Genomic DNA, 24878 nt, shown 5'->3' with positions numbered 1-24878 from the left:
AGAGGAGAAAACATGTAAAAATTTGGAAGCTGAAAAACAATTGGCAAATGGTAACAGACTAAACAGACTTGAGAATTTGGGAACTGAAATTGGCAATGGGAAAAGTAGAGAAGCATGGTGATTGATAGCACAGAATCTACAAAAGCCTCAGGAAATGGCAACATTAGATGATGGGAAGTGTGAGTGAAAGTGGAGTAAAAATTCCACTAGTTAAATGTTTTAGAGTTGATACATTTTTCACCAAACCTTCTATGTGCTGACATATCCAGCAGTCCTTGAATGAAATCAGACTAATTTTTAACCTTAATATGTCAGGTTATCCTGCATAGCCCACTGAGCTCACTGAGATGTACAAGGACATCCAGATGACAGGAAGCTTCAAATCTTTACAAGATATTTTCCCGAGGAAATACATATCTTTTGTTCTCTAAGCTTTATATCACTCAAATTAACACATCTTTATCTTTAACAACTTTGAAATTAAAAGAATGCATTTTGAGTTATAGTATGTGTCCTCAAAATTGTGAAGTGAAAGGTTTTTTTTTTAATAGTAGGAAAAATAAAAACAAAGTTGATTATTACAGTTTGGAGGCATTCTGAGAATTGACAGGTTTTTAAAGGCTTATTAAAAGCCAGTGGTTACTTTTAAAATGTTCAATTATTCACCCATTCATTTACAGCCGTAATATAGATAAATGATGTAAAATATAAGTAATTTTCTGAAATGAAATTTATTGCTTTGCTTAATAAAGTTAAATATAAGTTAGCTCTTCTATTCAATAGTATAAGTTTCAGATTATTTCTCCAAAATCAAAATAGAGTCAACTTTCAAAATATGTGCCCTAAGAAAATGAAAAAATACTGTATTTTGCCCAAAATTTGCACAGCTATGAGGTAGTGAATGCCCATTCCAGTCTTCAGTCCAGATCCAATATGCTGATCATTAGAATTGTTCATATATATATATATATGTGTTTGTATATATATTAAATTAATTAATCATTTTTTAAAGTAGGTTCCATGCCCAGCTTGGAGCCCAACATGGGACTTGAACCCACCACCTTGAGATCAAGATCTGAGCTGAGATCAAGAGTCAGACGCTCAACTGACTGAGCCACTCAGGTTCCCCAACCATTAAAATTGTTTTTGACCAGATGATCTTCCAGTAACATACAGTGTTTCTATTAGACCACTGGAATTTTCATGATATATAATAGTTTCAAAATGGGTCTGAGGAAAACAAATTCTGTATTTCATGTATTTGTTCTTCAGCTTTCCATTAATGCCAATCCAAGGATGGTTACAACCCCTAGCACTCTTTTTTTCTTATCCTGATTTTTCTGGCGCTTCACCTCCATTCTGAGAATGTCACTTTTTGGCTTACAACCTTCCCTCCCTGTAATCTCAAAACAAAAAAGAGATCATCTCTTCTTTCTTTTCTCCGTACTTCATTCCAAAAGGACTAGCAGTGGCTTAAAAATGCCACGTAGTTTAAATAATTGAGGAAACATGACACGTATATGTATTTTATGCCTTGACTTATTTTAATGAACTTTCATGTCAATAAAAGTCATACTAAAGTGTCAGTGACCAGTAGACCTTTTAGAGTTTCCTAAAAGTAGCTGTTTTCAAAATAAATCCTCTAACCTGTCACACCTGAGGGAAGATGTTCTTATGCAAAAACCACTCCCATCAGTGCAAGTTAAAGACTGCTCTGTATATGTGTGTGTGTGTGTGTGTGTGTGTGTGTGTGTGTGTATACTGTCGAGGGGGGGAATTTTCTCCTATCCCTCTTGATTCTTTTAGCTGGTCTAATAATTAAATTGACATAAGACAGATTAACAAGAGAAAAAAAACAAATTTAATTGTGTATATACAGAGGTCTCATAGAAACGGGATCCCAGAAGTGACCAAAGCAGGATATTTATATACCTTTTAGGCAAAGAAACAATAAATTTGTAAAGAACTGACAAGACAAAGAAACTTAGGCTTGGATACTAATTATTGAAGAAACTGAACAGTTTATTTCCATAGGCTCCTTGGCCCTGAATTTTCTGACTTTGGTTTTAAGGATGTCTCTCTACCTCCTTATGCAGGAAAGTTACCTTTAACATTGGAGATTATTTCTTACTTTCAGTGGGACAGAGAAGAAGGTCAGAGTGCCCTTCTTGCACCAGCTGTTTCTCAAATAACTTTAATTCAGAATAATCAGTATGCCACTTTGGCATATTTTTGGGAAGCCTGCCCTGAGCACTCCATTAATACGTATATTAATGTGTGTTATATATATGTATATATTCATTCATATGTGTATATTTATGTGTGCATAAAATCATATTACCTATATATATTTTTAACCTTCATGGCCTCCCTTTTATCTATATATCTATGTCCCACAATTTTGTGGATCATGATTTTTCTTTTGTACTCTTCCCTGTGGTCAGCTGCTGGTTAATAGCAGAAATCAGTCTTGAACCTCTAACAGTGTTGAAAGATCAGGTGAAGAGTTGAAAATTAAATTGCTAGGAACAAGGTGAGATATGGATAATCACTGTTAACACCTCTATTTATCCTCTTATCTGTCAGTAAAGTCTGAGCATGGAGAAAGTTGATGATTGCCAAGACAGCTTGAGGGGGACAGTTAGACTATAGGCATTATTGAAGTAATATGATAGATTGTAAAATAAAATACATGAAAAAAGAATATTTGGTGAGTAAGTATAAAGTATTTATGATTCTGTTTAAATACATATGAGTGAAGAATAACTATTTAATTTCTTAAGTATGGGGCAAATATTTTACTTTTGAAATGTTGCCCCAAATAAGCAGCAGTATATCTAGAAAATTAAAAGGGGGTTTTCAAGTTTTATTAATTATAAGTTATTGAGACAGATCATTTGGTTATGTTGCATAAGATAATAGTACTGGTAATAGCATTTGTATTTTATTTTATTATAAATTAACAAAAAATGCACCCCAGCAATTATTTTTTAGAACTTATTAGATACTTTATTCCCAAATGTATTATGGGCAACCATTATAGTCTAAATCTGATTGCTTCTGATGAATATACAATGTGACATGACTACTTAATTTTTATCCATACTTTGTGCCCTAGAGTCTATTATGATGATGTACATTGGCGGATAAAAGTTACTTTTTTTTTAACTTTAAAGATTTTATTTATTTATTTAGAGAGAGTGTGTGGAACAGGGGAGAGGAAGAGAAAGAATCTCAAGGAGACTCCATGCTGAGCATGGGGCCCCATGTAGGGCTCGATCTCACAACCCTGAGATCATGACCTGACCTGACACCAACAGTCAGACACTTAACCAACTGAGCCCCCCAGGTGCCCCAGAGTTACTTATTCACAATAAATACATGCATGTTTATAATACTGTTATTACTAATCTTATATATAGAAAATGTAATTTGTTAGAATCATAAGAAAAAATAAATACAAGAGCATCTCAGTATTGAAGCAATGGGTCCACCCTAAATTTGCATGAAAGTTTTTCAGGAGACGGCTAGAGCCCTAGAGCAACAGAAGATTCCCAAGTCACTCCTTTTGTTTTCTCTGTAAATTGATTGATCAAGGGGATGAAAAGTTGAAGTGGTAAAAATGTTTCCCAGTGTTACATATTCTCATCTCTCTGTGGGTAGATTTCCTATAAAACAGAAATATCTATAAAACCCCATATAGCCATAATATGCCTTAAATATTAAACAGCAAGAGAAGGAAAAATTACACATCATCTCAAAGATTAAATGTAACTCAATTTCAGAGTAGCTTTATTAATTAAATATTTATTGTAAACTAGCTAAGAGCTCAATAATTATATATTAGAGTGAGAGACAGAGAGACCAGGGGGAAGGGGCAGAGGGAGAGGGAGAGAGAGAATCTTTAGCACGCTACATGCCTAGAGATCATGATCTGAGCCAAAATCGGGAGTCGGACGCTTAACCAGCTGAGCCACCCAGGTGCCGCTATAAATTATTTTTATTTATTTATTTATTTATTTATTTATTTTTAAAAATTTTATTTATTTATTTGACAGAGATAGAGACAGCCAGAGAGAGAGGGCACACAAGCAGGGGGAGTGGGAGAGGAAGAAGCAGGCTCATAGCGGAGGAGCTTGATGTGGGGCTCGATCCCAGAACGCCGGGATCACGCCCTGAGCCGAAGGCAGACGCTTAACCGCTGTGCCACCCAGGCACCCCTATAAATTATCTTTTAAAAGTAATACTCAAAAACAAGATTATAAGCCCTTTGGAGCCCATTGGGGCACGGTTTGTACATTTAGTGATGCTAATTGTTACACTATGTTCACTATTCTCTCATATTACAGAGAATTCAATGTAAGGGTCCACATTGGACCTCTTATATATGAGGTTTTTTTTTTTTTTTAAAGATTTTATTTATTTATTTGACAGAGATAGAGACAGCCAGCGAGAGAGGGAACACAAGCAGGGGGAGTGGGAGAGGAAGAAGCAGGCTCATAGCAGAGGAGCCTGATGTGGGGCTCGATCCCATAAGGCCGGGATCACGCCCTGAGCCAAAGGCAGACGCTTAACCGCTGCGCCACCCAGGCGCCCCTAAATGAGTTTTTTTTTTTTTAATTGCAAAGACTGTATGTTTAAAATAATTGATAAGCAACCTTGTTCACAGAATAAAATTGTTGTTAAAGAATATCTTTGATGAGAGAAGACAATTTCTACGATATACAACTTTGATCAAATTACCTTCCCTAAGCCTCAGTTTCTTAGATAAACATATAGGGCTCATAAGAACTTTGGCCTTTCATGTTTCCCAGATTGAGATGAGAATCAGATTAGATGATGCATGTAAAGGTGCTATGTGAAGAATAGAGTATAATATGCATTATCTGTTAGAGTTACATCTTTAGTTTTATTCACATTTTTTACTCTTGTGAGCAGGCAAAACAGGTAAAAGCATGAACTACTCCTCTTATTATGGGAACAGAGGGCACTTCTGAATCTCTTAGCAGTCCCACTATATACCTCCTTAGAATCCATAGGGTTCTACCTAGATCTGCTTAATGTGGCAATACCCTGTGCTTCAGACCTTTCTAAATATATGCCTGAGAAAAATATAGGGCATATACCTGTAACAGCTCTTTTAAAAATAAGTTTTAGTTGCAAAACCTTTGTGTTTCATTGTAAGAGGTTTCTTTCCCAAATACAGTAGTCTGCTGTTATCTGCAGTTTGGCTTTCTGTGGTTTCAGTTACCTGTGGTCAACTGTGGTCTGGAAGCACATAATCCTCCTACCATACTGTCAGAAGGCCAGTAGTAGCCAAACACTGTATCACAGTGCCTCTGTCATTCACCTCACTTCATCCCATCATGTAGGCATTTGATCACCTCACATCATCACAAGAAGGATGAGTACAGTACAGTAAGATATTTTGAGATACAGAGACCACATTCATATAACTTTTATTATAGTATATTGTTATAATTATTTTATTATTATTCTTAATCTCTTACTGTGCCTAATTGATAAATTAAAGTTTATCATTGGTATGTATATATAGGGGAAAAATACTACATATAGGGTTCAGTACTATCTTTAGTTTCAGGCATCCACTGGTGGTCTTGGGACATATCCCCCACAGATATGGGGGGACTACTGTTCAGACTAGAGCAAATTCTTTATCTGGCAATTCCACAGATGTTATAATGGAACAACTTTGTTATTGCCATTGCATTGGTGAAGAAACTGAGAGACTCAAAGAGGTTGAAAGATTGATCTAAGATTCTATGATTTTAAGAGATAAAGTGCATAATTAAACCCAAGAGTCCTAACTGTAGTTAGATCTGTTGTAATTACAATTTTAGAATAGGCGCCACCTAATTTAACTGGTAAAGATGGGGAAGTAGAGAAGTGAAGTACCTTCTCTGAGGTAACACAGAGTAAGTGACCAAATTAAAACTAAAATTATGGGGCGCCTGGGTAGTGCAGTCGTTAAGCGTCTGCCTTCGGCTCAGGGCATGATCCCGGCGTTCTGGGATCGAGTCCCGCATCGGGCTCCTCCACTGGGAGCCTGCTTCTTCCTCTCCCGCTCCCCTGCTGTGTTCCCTCTCTCGCTGGCTGTCTCTCTGTCACATAAATAAATAAAATTAAAAAAAAAAAAAACTAAAATTAAATCTCCTTACAAGTCACTACTTTACCTACTATAGCATTCTGATTCCTAATCAGCATATTAAATCAAGTCTTTTGTAGTTATTTTAGGATATTTTATAATTCACAGTTTTATAGTTGGATTCAGATTTTGGGTGGCAAGTAAGCAAAAACACGTCCAAAGATTAGAAATGGAAATTCATGTTGCCCAATTTATTTAATGAAGCTAAGTAAAACTTTAGTATGAAAATCAGAAAGGGTACCATAAAAAACGAAAATGTAAATGCAATCTCAGTCATGAGCATAGATGCAAATTTTCTAAACATGAATTCTTGAAAATGAAATTCACATATGTATAATATCATAAGGAAATGGGATTTATTTTGGGGATTAAAAAAATTTAATATTAGACTATTAGAGTTACAATATAAGCATGTCAATAAGTGGAAAACTGATAAAATTTAATATTCTGCTAAAAATTTCAGAAAACTACAGAAAAAAAATTCCTTAATGAGTTTAGAAGAGTAAAACATTACATTTAAAGGTGAAAGCTTTAAAAACCGTCCCTGAAAAATAAGAAAAAGGATCTCATTAACATTATTTGAGTGGTTTTTCTCATAGTGCTGGCACTGTAATAAGCTAATAAGATAGTTTAAGAACTATGATCAAAAGAATAAAAAATTTCATTGCTCATAAATGGTATAGTATTACTAAAAATAGAGTTCAACAAGGTTGCTCAATATACAAGTCAGGGGCACTTTAATATACCAACATAATTAAATATATGATGTTACAAAAAACCATTTAAGATAGCAACAAATTCCTAAGATTTCTAGAAGTTAACCTAAGAAAATACTCACATGATCTTTATGAAGAAAAGTTATAAAATTATATTAAAAATATTTTAGATTCCCTTGTAAAATGAAAACATACCATGTTCATGTATAGGTCAATAAGGTATCACAGATATATCAATTAATTACAGTTTTTTCTATGAAAACATGGAATTCAAATTAATTACTAATGTAAATTTTCATGTAATTTAATAGGATGTTTGCATGTGTAACTGGTTCCAATATTTATATCAAAAGGCACAAGACAATATGCAACACAAGTCTTTCAAAGTCAAGACATCATAAAACTACACTAATTAAGTCAGTGTTGATTGTCTTGGGGTTGACAGTCTGTCCAATGGAATAGGATAATGATCCTGGAAACAGAACCCATGTACATGAAGGATGATGCATGACAGAACTGGTAATGGCAGATAAATATAGGAAGGATGACTGCTCTGTAAGTTATGCTAGAATAATTCCACATTAAAAGGCAAAAGGAGAAAAAAAAGGTTGAAAAGATTCTATACAGAGTAAATATTAAGCAATTCTGTCATAGGCAACTGGCAAAAACAAATGTTTTTAAGCAGGAGAGTGGCATGATTTGATTTGTATTTTAAGAGTTACTTCCTGTCCTTATGGGTGGCTGTTAAAGGAATTTTCCCTGATGATAATCTATTTCCATTTGCTGGTGAAAGGGAAATATAGTGATTATAGGTGTTGTATTTCCTTCCAAAAAGGTTGTTAATTGCTTTCAGAAAAAATTTATTCAACTATTTGACTAGTTCTCTCTCAGCTTTCTTTGCAATCATCTATTTTCTTAAAAGCTGCCTCTGTAGCTCATATTTATCATACATTTCCTTTGGCTACACTGAGAGGTATCTACCAATCTTAAACTGAATACTCACTCTGGCTTTTGATTTCAGTATTGTTTTGTAAACTTTTTTTTTTTTTTGCATTATATGATTAATACCTGCTCTGTAAATTATGTCATTGACATAATCCATGGACTAATCAATCTGTGAAAATCCATGAAAGAAACAAATATTTCATAATTTATTTTGAAATATGCTTAGTTCCTACAAAAGCATTTTTAAATGGCATGAATCTTTAAATTTCCAGGAAAAAAAAAAAACAACACACCGCAGCATTTTAAGAAATATGAGTATTTAACAAAACCTGGCACATAGTAAACAGTGTGTAAATGTTAATTTTCTTCCTTGCTCCTGCTTTATTAGTAGATATTAAGCTAATTGAGATGAATTTAAATGGATTGTATAAAGTTGGATTTTAAGGTGAATTAAACACAGTTTGTAGAACATAGGAGTATAAAGTATTAAACATGTAGAGTATTTCATAGTGATAAAATCCAAGCTCTTCCTAGAAATAATACAAATGAAGAGAACTAAGTCACAGAGAGTTTCTATCGCTAATACATGGTTGCTGATCTGATTGCTGGCAGAACAAAGAATCAAGACTCAGTGTTTCTTAATAAACAGTCTAGTATATCTTCCTATATTAATTATATTTAAGTGTCATACATGTAGACTTTTCTCACATTAATATTACACTTAATAGAAAATTTTGCATATACACGCCTAACACAATGTTCACTATTATTTTTTAGATATTACTTCCAAGATGCATGAAATAAAAAAAAAGCCATTTTGCATTTTAGTTGTGAATTATTTAACATTAACTAGTAATACATACTCCAGGAAACAATACATTATCACTCTTCTTTGAACTATTATTCATGGATTACCCTGCTATTAACGATAAGTTATTGGAAGTAGGGTTAAATATTACATGTCCTTTATTTAAACTATTCTGTCATTTTGGAGTCATTCAAACTATCTTGTAAATAAGCTTGGTATTCAGTTTTCTCTGTAAGATTCCAACTTTCACATTTAATTTTACGTGTAGACCGCTAACTATGAAAAGACTATGAAGTCCTTTTTTGGTTTCTTGGTTAGTAGATCACAAACTACTAAACAGATTTTAAAGAACAGACTCTTTTTCATATTTAAAACCCTTCTTTGTACAGTAGGGTAGGGCAGGGTTATTGACTTCTGATTTTTCACTAAAACTGCTTTAAAATTTATTTTACCTTCATGCAGTAGGAATAGCTGTTGGTTACTATGCACTGGAAAAGTCAAATAATGAGGTGTCAAAAATTTTTTGACAACTCTCTACCTACCAACAATTAAATTTTAAATATTTTTTTGTGTGTGGCGAGACTCAGCCTCATACTCAATATGTGCTGTTAGAAATGAAGGCAAGAACTACCTTCTCAGGAGGAGAAGCAGACACAGGAAATTGGAGATGAAAGAGTTCTAGCTTGGACATGTTGTAGAGTACTTTGAGTCTTTGAATCTGACAGTCAGCTATTAGTAGCCAAGAAATAAGGCATGAATCTGGCAAAATACTGGGATTAGATTTTGAAGTATTCTTCCAAGCAGAATACCAATTTTGTTCACTATGAGCCTCTCCCCATAGGTCTCAGTGGAAACTCACCCCATCTTCCCCAATGGAAATCTTCATCAGTGACCAGTTCTAGCCAGTTAATTGCTAGGAAAGTTTCATTCTACACTTGGGAAAATTCTTTCAACCTCTCTTGAAAATATAGGAAACTGAGTGATTGGACATGAATGTGGAAGTATGTCATTTAGACTACCACTGCCCACCATATTAGAATCAGAAGAAAACAAGTCTGAGATTAAAACTGCCTATGTGAGTAGCAGAATGGAGAGACAGAGGAAATTTAAGTCTCTTATGAGGAATGAGATGAGCTTTTTAGAGTCCATCTGAAAGCCCACCTTAATCTTGAACTTGCTTTTACTTAAGCCATGGGATTTCTTTATTGCTGAAGCTACTACTTTGAATTAGACTTTTTGGTTATATGTACCAAAAGCATACAAACTCATTCAAAGGTATAATTATAATATGAGGACATACAATTCAGATAAAAATTCTTCTTTTTGGAAAAATGAAAACTGAAAGTCAGGAACTTATGATTTAATTCTAGATAATGAAAAATATATGGCATTATAATTTTATTCTAGCCCATAATTACTGGAAATAGTCTTTACACTTAATCTTTCTTCACAAAACTGTTCAGTGCTTACTATCACCATTGTTTTTACTTGATTAAGTCTTTACTAATAATGAAAAATAAAATTTGTATTCATACATGTGAATAGGAAACATTAGAAATATGGTCAAATTACTATGACTCTGTGTAAAGTATTTCCTGATTTCTTTATTCAAACATAACAATTCAATTTTCCAAACACATTTAAGCAAACACTGTTATAGTTTCTATCAGAGATAGTAAGGTTTCACATGCTTAAGAAAATCAGGCACTTGGGACAGAAGGATGAACCAAACATATATGGCTCTTGACCTCATGTAGCTTACAAATGGGTGCATGTGTGGGTTTTTATATAAAGCACTGATCAAATGATGACAAAGCCACCTAAGTTTTAAAAATTAGTCCATAAAAAGACAAAACATAATGAAATTAAAAGAGTTTTTGAGTTTGCTGTTGTCAGTTGGACTGTATCTTCCCAAAGCACTTAAAACTAAATAGTAGTTTCTTGATTTCACCAGTGTTGGGTCTATTCATGTTGTAATATTAATTATTGTCTGAAAATAGTTTGTACTCTCATATTCTGAACTTCAAATCAAATAGATATTTGTCTCCATTCCCAATTCATTCAAATAAATGGCTGAAACCTTTTTAAATTATTTAATACATGAAATTTTATTGTACTATGTATTCAACATCATCATTAAACTCTACAAGGAATAAATAACTGCTTATTTCATATAGCAACTAAAGCAGTTAAGATGTCAAAATTGAATGCACTTTGTTAATATTTTCAATCTTTGAGACACCTTCACTAATGAATTTTTTTTATTAAAAAAAAAAACCATATGCTTTTATGTCTACAAAGCACACATTTCCTGGAAGTATTTTGAAATTTCTTCTTTCTAGTTAAAAGAAGAAATTCTTTGAAGTTTAGCTGATTATTTCCTTAGAGTGTTTTACAAGTTTGAAGACTTAACACAATATTTCTAAAGCGTTATTGAAAATGTAAAATAAAAAAAATACTCCACATAGAATATAAACTCTATAAAAGATTTAAAGTACATATTTTTTTTAAAAAAGTATTTATGGTGGACAGCAAAGTAAAACTCACAGTTTCATGAATAATTTTTGTATTAATTGTAAAAAAATAAATAATTTGGAAGTTTTAAAGGGAGTTTATGTGTGTGTGTATTGCAGAAGGAGGAGAAGGGAGGAAGTGAAAGGAGATAACTCATATCCATTGTTACAGGAATATAATCAAATAGTCAAGTTTTTATCAAGCAAAAGTACCTTTCAATAATGTAAAGAAACTTATTCAGGGATTAAGCTAACTACGTTTCATTAATCATACATGTATAAATTTAATAAATGTAAATTGTCAAAGTATTTTACTCAAAGTATCTATATTTCACTTGAAAGATTGAGGCTAATTAAAATATAGTCATTCGGAAGGTAAGAAAAAGAAAGAACAAGGGAGTGATGATTTTTAAGGAAGCTTGGATAAAACGGTATTGCTACAAAAAGATAACATTATTCACTTCTCAATAATCTCTTATCAGCCCTCAAGATCCACCCAGTTAAATTAACAGTAATGACATAAATCGTAATTTGGTACCAACATGTTGTATATACAATGCATAGAGACATCTTTAGAAAATGTTCCTATTTCTGTTGACCTGTAACGTAAAGTGTAACTGAATGCAATGTTGGAGATTAATCATCTAGACATCCCTGCCTTCCAAGTGAGATTTGATCATGAAACCCCCAGTACATAGAAATTATGGCATACCACTGTGACTATGTAAAGAAAACAGGTGCCTGTGCTTGTAACAGGCAGAAAAGAGTCAAATATGAGCCCCACTTCAGAAGATATTATTCTAATGTTAATGTGAAACCCAACTATTGCATATTCAGTTCCAACCTAAATTGTATTTTCTTTCTGACTCTACAAATTTCAGTTGTGCTTGTTATTATGGAGATTCCTATCTAGAATTCCAGAATGTGTTGTTAAATCCACAAAATAACATAGCACTAGAATTTCAGACCTTACACTCTTATGGACTCCTGCTCTATCTCAAGCAAGACTCAGAATCAATAGATGGATTTTTTATTCAATTATGTATTGAAAATGGTACTTTAAATGTAGGTCATTACATTTATTTCATTTAAAGGAATTTTAGAAAGTTCTGATTCTTCACTTTAGTGTTATTGTCAAAATAAAATTTTATCTTAAATATGTCTTCTACAATCACGAGGAAGCTGTATGTTCTATGTTTGTAATTTTGTGTTCAGTATTTATATATCAAAATGGTACATACTTTGAATAATTTTCATTCTCTTCTCTATATTTTAATCTGTTTTTCCACTTTGATGTTTCCCAATATCCCAGTGATAGTAAGTGCTACTGTTTTTTATAGCTTTAATGTAAGATGTGATCTAGGGAGCCCCGAATTTTTTCAGAGGATCCATAAGGGAAAAACTACTTTCAAAAAAGTCTGTTATTTACCTTTTTCAAAAACTCATTCTTCTACGTGTACCGGTGGCGTTTTCCAGAGGCTCCATGGATTGTGATGATGTCGTCTTTCTCATCACTAATGTGATGTGTACTTAACACATTTTTGTATTTTAAAAATGTCTGTTTTAATTTTTAATATTATGAATATTGATACCACCCAGTAAACAAAAACTCTTCAGGGTCCTCAATAATTTTTAAAAGCACAAAGGGGTTCTGAGATCAAAAAGTTTGAAATCATGGATTTAACACTTGGTAGTCTTTATAACAACCTTTCTTCAAAGTCCAAGATCATACAGCTACCAAACACTAAATTATAAAGCCAACTTTAAGTTGAAAGTGTGTGCTCTTCTTTCAACACCATTCTGCCTTAACAAATCAACTCATATATCTGTGATAAATACCCAGACTTAGTAAGTCATCAAACTCATCACTGCAGTGAGGTAATTAACTCAACACAGCCTAATATATGAAACATAATACTATATTTTTATCTGTTCTTTTATGATGTGATTTAAATATGTGAATTTCCATGAAAAGGTGAGTTATACCTTATAATTTAAATAATCCATATTCCAGTTTGATTTTCTTTAAACGTTCATCTTTCTTATTATAACACACATACATTATTTAGTACAAAGTCTGATGTCATAAATAAATATCATCCAGATGTAGCAGTTAGTAGTAGTATTTTTATTCATTCTTGTGTGTATTCACTCATTCATTGAACATTTGCCCGTTACCAGTTATTTTGCCAAGTTCTGAGGATTCAGTGGTAAATAAAATACTCTTTATTTTTCTCATATTGTTTTCAATAGTCAGATAATAGTAGGAACAGGTGAAACAGAAGTAAGAAAATAGAATTATGTAATAAATAGAATAAACTAACGAATCATCAGTCTTACCCTTAAAGTTTGTTGATCCCTGCTCTATAGCATTTTCCTGAACTAAGACCAGAATTTTCCATTAATCTTATAATAAGCAGAAAAAGTGTGGAGACCAAAAGTAAACAATTATAAAGCACATAATATTGAGCATTGGCCACATTCAAAATGTTTCTCCTCAGCACATTTTTCTGCTGCAGACTCAACTCCCATTAACTGAGTGTCTATCTCAGCTGGTTCCTCTCACCACTATGGACATCTCCAGAGACATTATGAGAAATTACCAGAGATTTGCGGGACTGTGGATGAAAATATTTTATGAAACGATGAATCACAGTAGATTTCTTTCACTTTCAGATAAAAATAAATTCACAATAGGTCGAATCAAGACATTGAGGAATTATAAAACCATAGTGGGTGAAAAGGCGTGTAGAATTTCTTTCCTTTAGGTTTTAGGACAAAGAATATATATTGATATGTCTGTAATAATAATTACTATTGTTTATTGAACTGATATTATGTGTCAGGCTCCATCTTAAAAATATTTATTAAGATCATGGGCCCTAGAGCTAGACTCAGAATTTGGAGCCCAGCTCTGCCACTTAGGAGCTTTGAGACCTTGCAAGTCACTTAAGCACTTTGTGCTTAAATTTACTCACTTGTAAAATGAGGGTAATAAAGATTGTTGTGAGGTTTAAATTAGTAAATGAATAAATGTTGTGAAGTAAGTGTAATACAATGAGTCAATAAAGTAAATGCATATAAACATGTAGAAAGATGTCTGGGACATAATAATCAAATGTGAAGTTTAGGTATTTTCTCTTTGCATCTCACAAAAATCCTGCTTCTCCCAGAGTTTGGTATTATACATGCTCTTGGAACTCTTTTAAGAATGGTAGATAAGGAATTTTTACTTTGTTGTGTAAATCCAAAATTCATGTTCTTTTCACTCACATCACTGCTTCCTTGGAATGAGTTAAAGGAAATTTCAGTGTTATTCTATCTTCATGATTTTAAGATTTTCCGTGTTCCACAATGATTTGTGAAACTATGCTCCAATTTCTTCATCTATTTTAAAAGTATAATCATATGGGGAATGCATTTACATTACAAATTCCACAAAAAGACATATTTATGGTTGAACTTTTACAGTGATCATAATTTAAGACCCATTCTAGAAATGCAGAATTGTTAGTCAGATGTTTTTGTGTCTGTGTGTGTTTTAGGAAATTTAAGTTTTAGGAAAGTTTAATAATATGAAACAATTTTTATTTTAATTTAAAAAATTTTTGAAACAATTTTTAAAAAACATTTTATTGGCTCTTTTCTAATAGCAAGGAAGTAAGTACATAGATAACATCCATTGTTGGGAGTCTAAACACCAGTTCCCAGACTTATAGCTGTATTGCAAATCACTGCCTCCCTGGTGAGGGGTGAACCACTTTCCTCAGTTTCCACCTCTGAATATTGAAGCTAGATTTTTGTTTTTTATTTTGTTTTGTAAGGAAACAATCAATTGTTACTTATAAGGTGTTTTAAAAATCCATGATGCAGAGTAATCACTCAATAAATAGTAGTTACTTTATATATATGATATACATATATCATAAATATAAATATCATAAAGGGGCTATTTATAATAAAAGAAAAATTCAAGTAAGAATAATAGAGTTTCCATTAAATTTTTATATATGTTTAACTTTGATAGCCCTGAAGATAATAGGGAATTAACAAGACTTAATAGTACCTGAACAAGCATTTTTTGATATATTTGAACAAATTAAGGAAACTAACCTTCTTACACATGGACGGACACACACACGGACACACACACACACACACCTCGCTGTTGGTCAGTACATTATCATTTAAGTATCTTCCCTAACAATGTAGAACCCAAAATATTATATGTAAGGAGTAGCTGAATCATTATTTGTGATGTTAAAAATATCACATGTTCTCTTTGGTCACATCGGTTGCATACTAGGTACAGAGTAAGAATTTAATAAACACTGACTTTTACCTAGTTACACAGGGCTTGAGAAGAATGTATAGCCCAATGGTATACAACTAATTTCCCCTCAAAGTTCATGTAGGTCGACTTGTTTTTTTAAAATCTCAAAATGAGATTATGCTGTTTAACATTTTATTTTTAACATTTTATCATTTATTATTATTTTATTATTGTTTCAAACTGTGTAACATATTTCTTAAAGTCAACTCGTAATAATTTTTTAATAATAATTTTTTATTATGTTAGTCACTATACAGTATATCCTTAGTTTTTGATGTAGTGTTTCATGATTCATCATTTGCGTATAATGCCCAGTGCACCATGCAATATGTGCCCTCCTTAATACCCATCACCACCCTATCCCTCTCCCCCATCCCAACTCGTAATAATTTTGTAAAGGAATGGAATCTTTTGCAATGGCCAAATATTGTAAAATTAAAATATGTAGCATAATATTTATTTTTAGACTACATGTGGGAAGTTATAGATACATCAATTTAAATATAGCTAGATGTGGGGCACCCAGGTGGCTCAGTTGGTTAAGCATCCAACTTGATTCATGATCTCAGAGTTGTGAGATGGAGCCCCACATCAGGCTCCATTCTGGGCATGGAGCCTGCTTAAGATTCTTTCTCTGCCTCTCCCTCTGTCCCTGCCCCCCTACTCTTCCTCAAAAAAAAAAGAAAAAATATATATACACAAATATATGGCTAGATGCACAGGAGTTAGGAAACACTATGCAACTGTGTTTCTTTAACTTATATGCGGGTAACCAATTGCTTGTAGATATGATAAGTCTCTTTCTGGGAAAGAATAGCTGTCATATAACTAATATACATGCAGGCACATGCTGTTAAGAGGGTGAATAGGCCACTGCAGCCTGCCTGTGGAATTCCCGGGGAGTCCTAATGAAATGTACCTGTTAGAGATATGATCTGCCCCCTTTTAAACTATAACTGAGTTGGCTCAATTAGTAGTAATCTGACAAAGACCCCCCCCCCCCCCGTCAGCCTCTAGAAGCTTAGAATGAACGGTTACCTTCCATAATCTTTAAAGTTCCCTTCCTTGGACATTAATATCACCCTCTAGATTGTATTCACTGATCTTCATGTTGCTCTATTGGTGATATCTAAGGAAACTTGCCAATAATACTCATTTTCTGCTAGCAGAAAAACCTGCCTTTCTCAGGCATGTTCCCCAGAATACTGGTAAAGAAACCAGAAGTGTGTGTGTGTGTGTGTGTGTGTGTGTGTGTGCGCGCGCGTGCGCGCACATACACATGTATGATGCATGTATGTGTATATAATACTTATACATCTATATATTTTAATTCTAGCCTTTATTAGGTATATACCTTGCACCGTCACTTCTCTAAGTTTCAGACTCCTTTTCTCCAAAGCAATATAAAAATTATTAGTTAAATTCTAAGTCCAATACAAATATAAGGTGTTAATTTCATAGTGAAAAACTGAAGAAAACCTTTTTTTTTTTTTTTCCTCCTATAGTACTACTTTTTCTGCGCTGGTGAAGCAAAATTGAGAAGCATTAACACTACTATTAAAGTAGATGATGGACAGAAGTATACACTGCTCCTCAGGTAATATATGCCTATTTTTTTTACACTTAATATCATAAGTAACAAAGACTTTTCCTCTGGAAATTGCTTTTGTCTTTTAAAGTCGAGGTTATTGTGATTAGTATTCACATGCGTTTGTATGCAAATTAATGTTTAGCAAGCCATTCGGTCTTTTCTCTATGTCCTAAAATAGTACTGAGGAAAGATGTTATAGGGGTTATATTATCAATGAAGTTATATAAGCAGCTTTACAAAGAAACCATGAAAGCTCCATATTATTTTCAAATTTGAGAGATCATAAAAAAACAAAGTGGTATTTCTTTTAATAAGCAATAGTCACTGTGAAAAATTTGGAACATTTAGAAAAACGTTAAGAGGAAAATGAAAATGATTTGTTGTACCACGGTAAAGATAGACTAATGAACATATATGTTACTATATTCCTAAAAGCTGTGATTGAAGGTGACTCTATCCCCAAACCTTCACCAACATCAGGTATCATTTTGCCAATCTGGATGAGTGAAAATGACATTTTCCGTCTTTGATTTATGGTAAGGCTTAATTTTTAATATAGAATTAATGCCTTTATATTATGTGTTTTGCCTCCCTACACTATTTTTTTAATTAGATGGTGCTTTAAAAAACACATACCGCAATTCTAATCTATTATGTAGACTAAAATAATTTATTTGGTTGTGACAATAGATTATTATTTAGTGATAATAATTATCTATTTAAAACCAGTAAAGAGGAAAGCAAAGGACAAAACAGAGACTGGGGAAGAAGTTATTTGAAAGGTTTTAAGGATATTCTACCCTCCTTTAGTCAGAACTTCCCAAATTCTGTCCTCTAAAAGAATTTCATATTTTTATGGAAAACTGACCTAAAAACAGTCTACTATCAACTAAATTGAGGAAAGGCTACATCCCACATACCTACCTCCTTCGACTGCTCAAAATTCCCAGGAGCTTTTTAAGACCTCTAAGATGCTATTTAATAAAGTCTCATTTTCTTTGCTTAACTCATGAGCACAGAATCCTTTAATATTTTTTTCTCTAGCATTTTAACATCTTGACTAACTAACACTGGGGCCAGTGCACTTTGGGCAATGCCATCTTAGCCAAGGTAACAATTTTCCTGGGGAGAGACTACCATCATCTGGAAGGGAAGCAGGTGTATAAGCGTTAGGACAGCAGTAAAAATAAATTATGCAATGCAAGACATATTTTGCCCCATCAAAGAAAGACAGATAAGAAGTGATATAAGAAACAGAAGGGTACACCAGAAAAACCTTTCCTGGCCTGCGATATGTTGAAAAAGGGTTAAAAAAATCATTGAGAATACAGTAATCATACTTAAAGTTTATTAAACACCAATTATGTGTCAGGTAGTAATTTTATTACATATATGAATTTATTGTTAAGGACAATTCTAATTATTATTTACATCTCCCAGATGCAAAACTGAAACATAGATTAAATACAGAAAAGGATATAGTTTAAAAAATGGCACAATTTTAAGGCTGCTCTTATTCCAAACCTATGAGTAAGTTTTAAGGCATAGACCCTATGACCCATGCTATAGAAACATAATATAATTTGATCTCTTAACCCTAAAAGAACTTCTATATATTCAAGATAAAATAAAGATAAGAATTATAAATGACCTGTCCAATAAAAGACTATCAGCAGTAAGAACATTATTAATTAGCACATGTTAAATAACTACCATGTGCCAGATGCTTTATAAACAGGTAACTATGTAATCATAGTAAGATTCATAAATCCTGTTATATTGATTTGGTCAGGCTGCCATAACAAGAACCCCAGATTGGGTTGCTTAAACAACAGAAATTTATTTTCTCACAACTCTGGAGCCTAGAAGTGTGAGGTCAAGGTATCAGCAGGGTTAGTTCTTTTGAGACCTCTTTCCTTCACTCGTAGATGGTTGTCTTCTCTCTGTGTCTTCACATCATATTCTTTTGTGTATATCTGTGTCTTAATTTCCTCTTCTTATAAGGATATCAGTCATGTTGGATTACAGCCCAACCTAATGATCTCATTTTAACTTACTTCTGGTTTAGAGACCTGTCTTCAAATATTAGTCACATTCTAAAGGTCTGGGGGTTAGGACTTCAACATATGAAGTTTGCAGGAGTCATAATTCAGTCCATAACACTCATTTTGCACATTTGAAAGCTAAGGCTTAAGAAGGTAGGCATCTTCCTCAAGATCACATTGTTAGTCAGTAGGAAATGTTAAAAAAATTCAAGTAAATTTGGAGATCCAATTGGTTTCATAAAATGATTCTTGAATAGGGTAGCATCCCATTTAGCAAGTAGAGGGGTTTTCCACTGAGCTAAACCAAAGAAAGGGTTTTCAAGGCAGTGAGAGGGCATTAAAAAAAGGGGAATTTATTAGCAGGGAATACATTGTTTAAGCAAGGTTACTCTCCAAAGGAGAATAGAAAGGGTCTATCAGTAAATTTCCTAGTATTGACCAGGAAATTCCATGTTGACTGGTCAAAGGTTACACTCCTAAGGGGTTAAACTGCAGTTAGGTTAGGTATTAACTCTTTTTTTTTTAATTAATTAATTTATTTTTTTAATGTAAAGTTCGATGATTCATTAGTTGCGTATAACACCCAGTGCACCATGCAATACGTGCCCTCCTTACTACCCATCACCAGCCTATCCCATTCTCCCACCCCCTCCCCTCTGAAGCCCTCAGTTTGTTTCTCAGAGTCCATAGTCTCTCATGCTTCATTCCCCCTTCTGATTACCCCCCCCCCTTTATTTATCCCTTCCTTCTCCTACCGATCTTCCTAGTTCTTGCTCTGTTGACTCGGCCTAAATGACTTTGAGCCTGTGGTTCTCTTTTTAACAGAGGGCAAGTTTAGAACACAATCTGCCTCCTGACCTGCTCATTTTTTTCTATTATAACACGTCCAGTCTGTGTTTTAATAGTGACAACATACTATTTAAAATCTTCTTTAAAGAAAACATTAAACATAAAACATTTAAAAATCTCAAGAATACCTGTTTTTCACTAGCCTCATCACAGGTTACTCTAAGGATCTTCAACAACTAAAAAATCACTTTTTTTATATGACTTTTTTTTTGCAATTTACATACAATTTGTTGCTTTTACTTTTTATCAAAAAATAGTTGATTGTAACTGGTCTAAATTCTCTAAATTCAGAAATATTTCTTCATAAGTTTTTTATTTTTCAATTATTATTTTCCCATTATTTGAAGTAATGGGAAATTTATACAAATTTGCTTTCGACTATGATTAACATCTATAAAGAACAAGAGTGGGGCTCTATTAATTTTATTTTTTATACCTTTAAAATATACTTTTAGAGGTAAAAAGGAAAAACACGTCTTCAATTTTAAGTTTCACTTAATTCAAGAATGCTATCACCTTAATTTCTTTGACCATTAACATACTCTTTACTTTAAAGAGTATGCACACATTTCACTCCCATCTCTAAGGTCTTTTATCTCATTTCTGGTGAATGACATTACCCTTAAAAGTGAATATAGGAAAAGTATCTTTCCTCACATGCTCTTATGGAACTGTAGGAAAAAGAATAGCAAGGTTGTACTAAGCCCATGATGAAGTGCTCTCGGAAAGAGTGAAACAAATATCCTCCATGAGAAAGTAACTAAACTTATTATTTTTGAGAACAAGGAAAGACAGATGTTCTGCAGAGCAGCATGTCCCTTTTAAAAAAGAAACGTGTGATTGCTTAACTTAACAAAAGCAGGAAGGGAAATATGGAATGCTTAAATCAGGTGAAATATACAGTGGTGTAATAAAGATACTAAAAAGCACATATACTAGAAACTATTTTGGTGAGAAATTAGCTACAGCTGTTCCCCATCTTTTAATGAAAGAAAGGATAGTGAAAATGGGACCAGGTAGTGATGTTAGGCTGTTGAACAACAGTGTGTAGTATATCAAGAGGAAAAACAAACACAGGTGTACATTGGTTACTCGACTCTTGAATACCACAGGTGTATTTAAGCATAGGGTGCTGAGAGAACCTACAGTAGTGGTGCATATATTCTCAGGCAAACCCAGATCTGAGAGTGTGATGTTATATTTTATCCATGTCTGTTGGTATATTTCATAATTATGTATGTGTTTTATATTAATTATGTTGTATACCATGTGTTACTTATGTATTGTAAACATCATTGCATATATTACAGGATCATATCATTATATATCATGATATAGTTATATGTTAATACATTATAGATTGTAATAATAGAACTTGTGTTTTATGTATGTATATTACGGGATTTTTTAACCTATTTAAAATCCTACTTAATATCTGCCTTCGTTTTGGAGAGGGGTAGGATTTGGAATTCAAAGATGGAAATAAATTAGGCTCTTCTGACCTCCTCAAGTGTGGGCCTTCAAAGTTGTTGTTGTTTTTTTTAACATGCCTACCAGTTAAAAATACATCCCTGCCTTTAAAAAACAACGACGACAAAATTCTTCATTTCCTGTCTTAGTCTTACACTCTTAGTGTACATCCTGATTTGTAAGTAAATTGCATAAACTCTACCAGTTCTCCTGGAGCTGTCTGATGGAGAAGTTGTTGGTTTGACACTTTGATTTGGGGTAGGGAGCTCCTATACTGAGAGTCGTACAGATACAAATAAAACAGAACAAATGAAAACATCTTCAGTTACTCTTGAATCATTTACCAGCTATTGCTTATGTTTAGTCATGTGGACACACAATAAATTACAGTGAGTTTTGAAAAAGAGCATAGTGGATTTAAGAATAGTGAATGAGACTTAAGACTGACATGTACCAATGAAACCCACACATTAACAAATATTTTTCCAACTGGATACATACTATCCAGTTGTATCCAGTTGAAAATCCTCTACCATACTAGCATTGTTTCTCTTAGATGATGATAGGAGGATGCTCCTTGAGTAACTTGTAGTATCAAAGGAGGAAAAGAAAATGTATATTTGAGACCACTTAGGTAGGAAAGAGTGAGGATTAAATCGTTCTGCAAATGCAAAGGCAGTCAGACTAAGCTAAGCTACAGTACACAATAGACTCTAAGTTTCTGCACCTCTCCAGATCCACTCTGTAGTTTCTTCCTCTCTTCTCTGGTCCTTCAGAATTGACCTGTGTAAATTACATTATGCATTCTGTAATGGTTTGAATGGTGTTCCTACAGAATTTATGTTTTGATGTCTTAACTTCCATTATCTCAGAATGTGACCTTATTTGGAGATAGGTCTTCATTACCTTTAAAGGGGTAATGAAGTTAAACTGAGGTTATTAGATTGGGGTATAATCCAAAATGACCAGTATCCTCATGAAAAGAGGAAATTAGGACACATAGAGAGACACACACAGAGAGGGAAGACAAAGTAAAAACAAAGAAGGCTGCTCTCTACAAGCCAAGGAGACAAACCTGAAACAGAGCCTTACCTCACAGCTCTCAGAAGAAACCATCCCTGCTGACACCTTGATCTTGGACTTCAAAACTGCAAAATTGTTAAACAATACATTTAATTTATTTTAGCCACCTGGTTTGTGTACCTTTGTTAAGGCAGTTCCAGCCATCTAAAGCTCCCTTGTCCTCCAGCTTCCTGTAGGTTTCAGCCAATGGGGAACACTGGCAGATGATTTGAGAAGCAAGTAATTGATGTCAGGTTATATATTCCCTTGGCCTTGTGTGGTGTCCCAGGGGCTGGTTCATTCTCTCTCTGAAGGTCTCAGCTCCTGGTAGATGACCTTCTCTTCTAAGTTCTCATAACTCTTTTCTTCCTGGTAACCTTTAGATATAGAAGCAGTATCAGAGTAACTATATTGTGGTCCTGGGACACGGTACTATCCCATGTGGCTTTCCTCCCCCTTGACCACATCTTTGTAGAATTAATTTATTCAATCTTGTTCAAGTTACATTAGTTTCAGTGTGATGTGTGTTTTTGGCTGAAAACATGAGTCTCCTCCAGTTAACATGGCAGAAAATGGGTGGATGGTTTAATGGAAACAGATCTAGAAGTAGCATATCTCACTTCTCTTGGCTTTCTATTAGCTAGAACTCACTCATGTGAACACACCTAATGGCAAAGTGAACTGCAGAAGGTTTTCTAACTTTGCATCTAGGAAGAAATTAACTAAAACAATGTAGAATAGACAAGATGAAAACTATTTCTACAAGAGGAAGTAAGATAACTGTTTACATTTGGAGATAAACAAAAAATAATCAGTAAACAAAGTCTGTAACACTTAATAGTTTAATTTTAACCATGGTATTTATTTCTTTTATCTTGTCTCCAAGTGTGTCACTGGACTGCTTATAAGAAAATAAAAATATATATACTATTTATTCAGTAATTACAACTTGCTTGAAAATGCATAAAGTATCAAATTACATGTTGTAAATAATTACTTCATTTCACTCTGTTTCTATGACTGAAATTATCCCAATAGGTAACTTTCTTACCTGAAGTGTGTATACAGTGCCTATGAATAATAAATAATTTCATCTTTACGCTATAAACCTTGAGCTTTTTAATCTCTTTGGTAGAAAATATAAAAATTCAGCAGATTGTGCATTCAAAACATAGAACAGTCTGAAAGAAATAACATATATGTGTATGTGTGCATGTGTGTGTATAAACAAAGATATCATTCATATATTTGTATACATACACATATATATGAACCAGGACAATTAGAACATTGTTACCACAGTAAGCATCAAAGTTTTGCACTTCTTTTGAAGACATTAATGATAAAGCCAAGGACTTGACATGTGTCAACCAGAGCAGAATTGCTTTGGTACAGAGTTCTGGAAAATCAGTGAGGTGGAAAAGAAATAAACCATTTAACCACTTTCTAAAAAGTAAACATTTTTTTCTCTAATGAAATGTGTACATTATTTCATTAATCATTTCATTAACCACTGTCAGTAGTGTCAAGAAAAACATGCCAATGGAATAATGATTTTACTTCAGCTTGAACAAAATAAGAATGAACAATTGATTTTGGTTCTAAAACTATATTTATAGACCCAGAAAAATGTCTCTCTAACACAAACCTACTTTTCTTTTTCCTAATGGCATATGTTCATTCAATGCAAAATATAGTGAGTAAGAATGAAATTTTATCATTTAACTTTGGAAATGAGAATTTTAAAGTGTAATCTATAAAGGCCAGTTAATCCAATTAGGAATTAAGCATTTTTAAAGTTAGAGGTTTTAACTCAATTTATACAAATACTCCAATAAATTTAGTACCAATTACCTTTTAGAAACTATTTAAAAACACAAGTTAAAATAATTATACTCTTCAAAGTAGGACATTTCCCATCATTATACTTGAACATCTGAAAACGCATTACCTATTACAAAATTACTGACATTAATCTCAGAAAAATGTTACTGCTATTATTCATACTGTTAGTCAAAGCAGAAGAACACAGAGCTAGTTTCAGTTGTACTTAATATGCATTAAACATCAGAGTTTTGTTTGTTTTTTCCTTTAATAAGGCATTAGTCATGACTCTGTGGAAGCTAAAGCTGAAACTATGCAGCTGATGCTCAGCCTGAGGGTCAGCTGAACCGTCAGAGTTTGGGGGATATTTTAGGTGGGGTCATCAGTAGGAAGTGCAGAAATTACTATAAGCAGCATATAGCGCTACATGCATGTGCGTTTATGGGGCAGTTATTACATCTAGGTATTTTACCACACATCCAGTATATAAAAATTCAGAGTATACAAAAACAGAAGCCTGAGTCATTCTATTTTAGAAAAAATAGTTTCAAAATAA

At 33.3% G+C, this 24878-nt stretch overlaps 1 protein-coding gene across 1 annotated transcript in view; it reads left to right on the top strand.

Annotated features, from left to right (window-relative positions):
• EYS (eyes shut homolog) overlaps positions 1-24878 on the top strand; it is a 1472707-nt gene that overhangs the window by 874971 nt on the left and 572858 nt on the right. The window contains 2 exon segments of the mRNA XM_044387239.3: positions 12030-12213; positions 16987-17078. Of these exon segments, the coding sequence (XP_044243174.2) occupies positions 12030-12213; positions 16987-17078 (276 nt within the window).

The sequence above is a fragment of the Ursus arctos genome, unplaced genomic scaffold (assembly GCF_023065955.2).
Source record: "Ursus arctos isolate Adak ecotype North America unplaced genomic scaffold, UrsArc2.0 scaffold_29, whole genome shotgun sequence".
Taxonomy (NCBI): domain Eukaryota; kingdom Metazoa; phylum Chordata; class Mammalia; order Carnivora; family Ursidae; genus Ursus; species Ursus arctos.
Note: the sequence above shows the minus strand (reverse complement) of the source record. Positions and strands in the feature narration are given on the sequence as shown.